We start from the raw sequence: 8574 nt of genomic DNA, 5'->3' as shown, positions 1-8574 counted from the left end.
GGGGTGGGGGTGGGGGGACACGCCCCGGCCACACCCTCCTCCTCTCCCCCACCCCGGGGAGGTTAGTGGGTGCTGGGCTGTGGGCAGAGCTCTGGATTTCACCCCAAAACTGCTCCTTCCCCCACAGCGCAATCCAAGTATGCATTTAAACACATGGAAAACTTTAATTGCTCATTTTAAAATAAAAAAAAAAATATATATATTTTTTAGAATGAAAGTATCTTCTCACTTCCAGCTGGATGCCAGAGAAATTGATGTTGTACGATGCTCACAGTGGGAGAAATCCTCCAGTCACCAGAAGCTGTAACAGTTCCCCTTGCCGGACAAACAGAAGATGCGAGAAAATAAGTCTGTGTCCAGGTCTGTCCTTGTCTGCCTGTTTAGGAGCTTATCAAAAGTAATTACAGGTAAGGAGTATCTGACTACTCTGGTTGTTTTTTTGTCTCTCAGCTGGCCTGTTCTCTTCCCAAGACAGATTTATGGGGCTCTGACAGTCAGGGAAAACTCCACTTAAAATACACCTCTGACCAACCTGCTGTTAACCAGAGAAATAATATCACTCTGCAGCTTAGTTGAGACGTTACGATCCATGAACCCCTTCAGAAGAAACACGAGTTATGCACATTCTTATGCCTAATTTAAAAAAAAAAAAAAAATATCAATCTGTTAAGAACTCGGTATTATACTTAGAACCTGATGAAAACCCGTATTTCTGTATTTCCAGTTCTGCAGCACTCACAGCAAGAGCGGAGCAGGACGGAGGAGGCTCCGCGGTGCCCTTTGCAGCCGCGATCCTCTGCGCTTGATGCTGCTCTTCCCCGAGGTGAGCCTGGGGTGGCACACACTAAATGTTATACCAGGTTCTGGTGGTATATATCGTGAAACGGCTTTTTCTTCCCCTCCCCCTGCCCCCTTCTCGTTTGTAAAATTACTAAGCAAACTAGTGACTTGGGGACTCCAGGAAATTAGTGTTAATTGCAAAACAGCACTTGGTTCAGCTCTTTCCTATCTTTCTAAAGCAGTCATAACATTCACATAATTTTCTCTTTTCAAAACAAGCCACAAAGTCGTGAAAAATATTATAAAACCGCAACTGAGACAATTGTTTCTTTATTCCATAGAAAAACATATGTTAAAACCCACATCAGCATCAACCCAGATGGAGGAGCCCACAATTAGCATAGAGTTTTCAGAGCGTATGGTCAAAGCTGAAATGAATTTGTCTGCGTTACTAACTTTTGGTGGTTTGCAGTATTTAATTCAAATTAATTCCTACATATTTCTAACACCTTTCACACATCTACTTGCGTGTTTGTTTTTTTTTTTTTCCCCTGGTGCTCATTTGCTTTTGAGGCTGCTTTTTTAGTCAGGTTCTCACTTGATAATAATTCTGCAGGCTGTATTTCAAGGGAGAAATGCTGATCCGAAGGACCGGGAGAAATCTCATATAGTTATCACAGTTCAGTTGCTTAAATAGTGTTTATGACTCTTCCCCTTTATAAGAAGGTGTGAAAAGACTAAAGTCGATTTCTCAGCCCTGCTCCCCACGACAGCCAACGAAATAAGATGCTTTAAAAAGAAGTTTAATAGTCACTGTCGTCGAGCTGTTTCTTTGCTTCTCCCCTCTCACTGTAGGCAGTCAGAAAGCAACTTTTCCTTCTCATTCATGGGCTTTGCCACCCCTTAGGTTCATGTTTGGTACTTTTTAACAAAATATGTTTTTGTAACATTTGAGATAAGCCACCTCCAGTGCACCGGTACACACCTTTGGCAGTACAGGAGAACTCATTCCTTTTAGCTTCCCGCCTACACTGAACACTCAACATTGAATATTCAGCAGAAAAGGAGGAAGAATTCAGCCCCCTTGTCCTGTGTCCCTGCCTCCTTAGCTGCTTTTTCTGCCCCTAAAATCCTGCACAAAGCCAAATAGCTTCAAGAGCACGACTGAGAGATGTCCTATTTCATCTTTTTCTCCACCTTCCCGAGGACGCTCGGCTGGCCAGGGCAATCTAGCAATGCACAAGAGAAATAAGTTCAAATCCCTTTGGTATTTTACCTTTTCAGTGAATCTCGGGTTGCTGAGTAAAATAGAAAAGTGCCTTCTTTTCCCATTATCTTTGACGTAAAGCTGCAGCTGCCACTGGGCCAGTAATCCAGGCAGGGAAAAGCTTTTTCACCCAGTAGTTTTTAGCACACCAAGCATCCAGCTGCTCAGCTGCCCCTGGTAGAGCTTCTCAACCGGGTGAAAGATGTGTGTGCCCTCAGACCGCCACACGTGAGGTGAAAAAGTACCCCCAAAACAATTACTGTGCATGATTCAGAAACTGGGGTTTGAGAACATTAGTGAGAGCTGGCACTGAGACCCTGGCTGCTTCAGGAGACAGGCAACAGCCTTATCTGGAGCTTTAGATTTTAAGAATTGCCCTCAAACACCTAAAATATTGGCCAGGCTATGAAATCCTTCCGTGGACATATGTCAAACCCTTGGATAACTAAAACTTTTAACTACTCCAGCATGAGCCACATGGAATCATAGAATGGTTTAGGTTGGAAGGGACCTTGAAGATCATCAAGTTCCAACCCCCCTGCCATGGGGGGACACCTCCCACCAGCCCAGGTTGCTCCAAGCCCTGTCCAACCTGGCCTTGAACACCTCCAGGGATGGGGCAGCCACAGCTTCTCGGGGCAACCTGCGCCAGGGGCTCACCGCCCTCACAGTCAAGAATTTCTTCCTGATATCTCATCTAAATCTCCCCTCTTCCAGATTGAAGCCATTCCCCCTCGTCCTATCACTCCATGCCCTTGTAAAGAGTCCCTCCCCAGCTCCTTGTAGCCCCTTTAGGGACTGGAAGGAGCTCTAAGGTCTCCCCGGAGCCTTCTCTTCTCCAGGCTGAACCCCCCCAACTCTCCCAGCCTGTCCTCCCAGCAGAGGGGCTCCAGCCCTCCCAGCATCTTTGTGGCTTTCTCTGGACCCGCTCCCACAGGTCCATGTCTTTCCTATGTTGGGTGCTCCAGAGCTGGACACAACCATAACCTATTCAGAGAAGGAATTGTCTGTTACATGGGATGGATGGCACTCACAACAGTATGACTGTCTCAGGCTGTAGACATTGCTCTGATAGAAATGCTGATAATAATAATAATTACTATTGTACCAGACAGTGTTTACAATGGAACAATACATTTGGTAACAAACGCTTCATTAATCTGAACCACAGCTATTACATCAAGTTGCCAGATACTCAGTTTTTTACTGGAACCCTACATTAAGCTAAATTTAGGCATTTCCAGTATTGCAGCTCTCCGCTTTGATGTTTTGCAATCTGTCTTTCCACAATAAAAGATCTCAGCTGCTAAAAAGATAAACATCAAATTATGACTTGATACCTAACTGATACCCACTTGTTCTCTCACATATCCCACATTTTTATGCTCTGTAATCCATTCTTCCTTTCCTTGCATCAGGGTGAAGTGGACCAAACCTGCAGTATGGTCCTTTCTGGAACTCTTGTATTAATACATATAGCATCAAGCTTAACAGGAGAAAAAAAGGAAAAAAAAAAGAAAAAAAAAAAGTTTGGGGTGAGGCTACATGGATTTTGTATGCAGGTTAAAATTTGAACATTGATTTTTCCAAACTGAGCTGTTGCACCTTAGAAGTGGTTGATATATTTGCTGACTCTCAAAGGAAAGCTATCAGTTCCCTTTCTGCTAGCCATGGACATGGCAGATTCTTGAACACCAGAGAAACATTAGCCAGACAAATGACACCAAAGACTTGGAGAGGTGAAGTACCTTCGTATTTGTACAGGCAGGAACTTTCTTGCCCCTGGTGGGAGAAGAAGAGAGGAGAGAAGAGGGGAGAGGAGGAGAATTGAGAAGGGACCTACAGCTCTCATTTAGTCCAACTGCCTGACCATTTCAGGGCTGACCAAAAGTTAAAGCATGTTGTTAAGGGTGTTGTCCAAATGCCTCTTAAACACCGACAGGTTTGGGGCATCAACCATGTCTCTAGGAATCCTGTTCCAGTTTTTGACCACCCCACCCTCATGGTAAAGAAATGCTTCCTAATGTCCAGTCTGAACTTCCCCTAATGCAGCTTTGAACCATTCCCACGTGTCCTAACACTGGATCCCAGGGAGAAGAGATCAGCACCTCCCTCTCCACTTCCACTCCTCAGGTAGCTGGAGAGAGCAATAAGGTCACCCCTCTCCAAACTAGACAAGCCCAAAGTCCTCAGCTGCTCCTCGTAAGGATGGCCTTCCAGCCCTTCCACCAGCTTGGTTGCCCTCCTCTGAACGTATTGAAGTTGAATTCCATGCCATTAATGCATGTCCAATGCTCTGATTTATCTAGATCCCTCTGCAAGGCCTCTTTTCCCTCAAGACTCATCAGCACCTCCCAGTTTTCTGTCATCAGCAAACTTTCTAATGGTGCGTTCAGCTCCTGCATCCAGATCGTTGATAAAAATATTTAACTGAACTGGCCCTGGAACTGAGCCCCGAGGAACACCGCTGGTGACCATTCCCCAGCCAGATGTAGCTCCAGTTGATGTGCCCTGGATGTAGGATCACCAATCAATTGTAGGAGCTCGTTTGTGTTTTAAGGATCCCTACCTATCCCCTTCTTCCATGATTTAGGAAACTTGTCAGGATGGGGCCGCATACAATTATGGGTGCCACAGGCATTTGGGAAACAGAAGGCAAGATCAAATTTATTTCAGAAAGTCTTAGGTGTGCCAACAGATGAGGTAGTCTTACTGTAGCCTGCCTTAGCCTGCACAAATGCTGAAAAGTTAAATATTTCCCCAAGGAGTGCAACCTGAATACTGATGGATTCCATAACCACTTCCCGCATTTGGAGAACATCCAAGTAGGTAATCCAAGGAGGTTAGGGTTGTGTAGTGCTTGTGTTCCTGCCATGATTTAGACTCAGTGTGTCCCTATCTGCTGACACACTATTTTGTGGCACAGGCTTGTTCTTTTATCCTGGCAGAAGGGGCAACTGCCAATATATTTGTTACAATTTGCCTCCGAAAAATATTTTGAATTGAGGCGAGTAGCAAGAAGGAGGACAGGGTGTGGATTTGCCTGATAAGCATTGTGTCAGACTCAACGTGCCTTCCTCCGTTTGCTATTTTGGACTGGTAGAAAATCAATTCAGTGAGTTGCGTAGGCTGCTTCCTTGGCTACTGTAACTCAATAAAATCTTTTTAATGGGTTCCTCTTTCATTACAGTTGTGTGGGCAGCAGTAACAATTGCAGTAACAGATGATGCTATGAACTTCAACAGCACAAGTAGGTGAAGGATATAATCAGAGCAGCCAGCCACAAAACATACCCCCAAATCTCTATAGACAGGGGCCCCTGAAAAGAGCACACCAAAAAAGAGGGAAAAAAAGTGCTAATTAATAATATAAGTACAGAATATAAATACGCAAATTAAAGCATGATTTATAAAAATGCAATATATAGGAGGAGAATGCAAGTTGTATCCATAAGTAATTATTTGCGACCTATAACTCCTGTTCCTTCTTTTTCTTTCCTGATTCTTCTTGCTCATGTGGTGCAACGTTAGAGGAATGAGAAGTAGGATCGGTGCTACTTCTTGAAATCTACGGCGACAAACAGGAAAGACTGCCATGGTAGGGACTTGAAAAGGTCCTAATTTTTCACTGAGGACTTCTGATGTGGAACTGTTCAGCCAGCCTGGTGCTATGGGTAAGACACTGTACTTCACGTGGGTCTGAAAGAATTTTGGATTTCCTGGTGCACATAGCTGTGAAGCTTCGTAGTAGTTGCCTGTGCCTAAAATATGCTTTATTCTTTCTGCTCCTTCATTTCACGGTGTGATGAACCCAAGGCTGGCATCTATCAATGACTGTACCAGGATGTTGTCCACGGCCTTTCAATATGTAAAGGGGGCTTATAAGAAAGATGTAGTGAGACGTTTTACCAAGGCTTGTAGTGACAGGACAAGGGGCAACAGTTTTAAACTGAAAGAGGGTAGATTTACATTGAACATAAGGGAGAATATATTTACTAGAAGGATGGTGAGACAGTGGAACCGGTTGCCTGGAGAAATTGTGAATGCCCCATCATTTTCGTTGGTTGGATCAAGTTGACAAATGTAAATACCAATGGACTCGTGTAAAGGTATAACATGACATCTCTTAAATTCTTTATATTTTTCATGAAAGTTGATTACGTGAACTCTGCAAAAATCCTTACAGGTGGCACACCGTATTCATAAAAAATGAATCCTAAGCATGCTGATCCATATTCCCCTCCAGTTCAAAACACTGCAACCGTTGTTGCTTTCCGGGACTACTCGATGACCATGAACCCCCCCTTTTCTGCTATGAATTGAAGATTGTGTCTTAGGGAAGAGACCACCGGTGGCATGTAGCTTAATCTGAACACTTCCTCTCGAGCTGCACATTGTTGGAGCAATAACAACACTGGCAAGGACTTTTAGGAAATCTTTAGAAATTCTTCGTTGCCCTGGTTCATGGTCCTAACGCTGGTCTAGAAAAGACTCAGGTGAGGAAGACTCTGATAAATAGTGTTTTAGTGGAGCTGCTGATGTGGCACAGAGCTGATGCTAACCATATTCTTTCCAGATGTTCCCCACGATTTGGGTGTGCTTCACTAGTTAACTAGCACTGTGTTGAGAGGTCCTCTTGGTAATGACACAGCACAGGTGGTTTCTCTTTGTGCTACTTTGCAGAAATTTCTGAAAGATTGAATAATGTAACCCAGCGGAGGTCAGTAAAGAGACAAAGCTGGAAGTTCAGAGGAAAAAACCCACTTTATTCTGACCAAAAGATTTTTTATGCTCATGTGTAGTATGTTGCTGCTGCACACCACTCGAGATGGTCACAGAAACAGTTGTTGGCTGCTGTGTTCGCATGAGATATCTATGCTGAAATGCGGCTATAAGGTTTTACAGTATGAATGGAAGGGTGGCATTGACAGAATTGTATCCTTGCATCTTCATATGATGTAACGTGTTCTTTCATAATAACAGATCTTATCTCCTGCCCCCCAAAAAGCATCAGGGTATGACTCAAGATTTGCAGCTCAGTCTTGCTGAATAGAAAGAGTGATATAATCTCTTTTCTGTCATACCATGTTACACCCTTTTTGGCTAGTACAGCTTATTATGCCCTGTTTTGGTGACAACTGCACCCACAGTCATGGGGTGGATGCTTTAACCCCTTGAAGAAGTTATGGAAACATACAGAAGCATTCTCCCACCAACTTTTCCTCACTTTTAACAACTTAAACTCTTAAGAAAACCTTGCATTGTTCCCATTTACCTCATTTCAACTTGCTTTGTAAAGCACCAGATCACCATACTTCTATCTACATCAGTCCAGAAGTTCCCTGTCACAAATTCGGGGCTGAAGAGGCACTAAATATGTGGCTCTGCATGTCTGAACAAGGCAGGTAAGAATGTCAGGATGAAGGAGAAGCTTCCCAGAGCCGTGGAAACTCAAAACATATTTGAAAGTCATTTGAGCCAAGCTATGAATGCTATGTCACAATAATGAGGAAGAGAAGAACTTGAACAGAATATACAAAGAACATATATTCTTTGTCGCGTGGTGGTTTGTGGGAACTATTCCTACACATTGCAGGTGGGGAAGGATAGTTCGTTCAGTGCCCAAACAGTCTGACTTAATTTTTCAAGTTTCTCTCCAACTCGGGCAACACAGCAAAGAAAACAGGCGTTCACCTACCGGTCTGCTTCCCGGGGTGTGTTAACATGGAGTGACTTCTGCTACTGTTAATAGGATAAATGGAGGATAAGCTGAGGAAGATGCTGGGTACAAAAGTTATGGAGGCATCTGTACTCACGTGCTTAAAGTTGCTGCATAGTAGAAGAGATTTTGTAACCTTAGCGGGGAAGTGTTTTCTCTCATCAGCCTTGTTTCTCACACCTCAGTCTTTGCGATGCATGACAGCGATTACCTTGCTACAAAAGGGAAGACATGATAAAGAATCACATATCACCTCTATATAAAACCTACACATAAAATTGAGCGCGTGATCACTTACTCCCACAGGAAGCATTAATCTCTTATTGGAACAAATAGGAAATTTAGCAGCTGAAAGCTTTATCAGTCTACGTAACTTTCCCTTGCGTTACCCTGATCCATTCAGGGAGTAGTTGTTCTACAAACTCAAACACCTGAAAATCAGCAAACAGTTAGAGTGTTTCAAACTCAGTCATGTGAAGAACTGAAAAGAGATTTAAGGTTATGCCCAGATCTTTACATTATTTGGCTCATGTCCTAATCTACCAGTCTCTCTCTTCCTCCCTCTTCCCCTGCATATACTGACACTCTCGCTTGATTTTACAATTGTAGCAAACAGACAGTTAGAGTGTTTCAAACTCAGTCATGTGAAGAACTGAAAAGAGATTTAAGGTTATGCCCAGATCTTTACATTATTTGGCTCATGTCCTAATCTACCAGTCTCTCTCTTCCTCCCTCTTCCCCTGCATATACTGACACTCTCGCTTGATTTTACAATTGTAGCAAACAGAATTTGTCTATGTTTTCCCTAC

At 43.5% G+C, this 8574-nt stretch overlaps 1 protein-coding gene across 1 annotated transcript in view; it reads right to left on the bottom strand.

Moving 5' to 3' along the window:
* LOC104287566 (fatty acid desaturase 1-like) overlaps window positions 1–4525 on the bottom strand; it is an 18792-nt gene extending 14267 nt beyond the window's left edge. The window contains exons 1-2 of the mRNA XM_009886289.1: window positions 4399–4525; window positions 3785–3829 (exon numbers count right to left, since the gene is read on the bottom strand). Of these exons, the coding sequence (XP_009884591.1) occupies window positions 3785–3829; window positions 4399–4525 (172 nt within the window). The remainder of the gene's footprint in view (window positions 1–3784; window positions 3830–4398) is intronic.
* Window positions 4526–8574: the final 4049 nt, after the last annotated feature.

Source organism: Charadrius vociferus, unplaced genomic scaffold, assembly GCF_000708025.1.
Source record: "Charadrius vociferus isolate BGI_N301 unplaced genomic scaffold, ASM70802v2 scaffold115, whole genome shotgun sequence".
Taxonomy (NCBI): domain Eukaryota; kingdom Metazoa; phylum Chordata; class Aves; order Charadriiformes; family Charadriidae; genus Charadrius; species Charadrius vociferus.
This window is presented reverse-complemented; position numbering and strand designations above follow the sequence as displayed.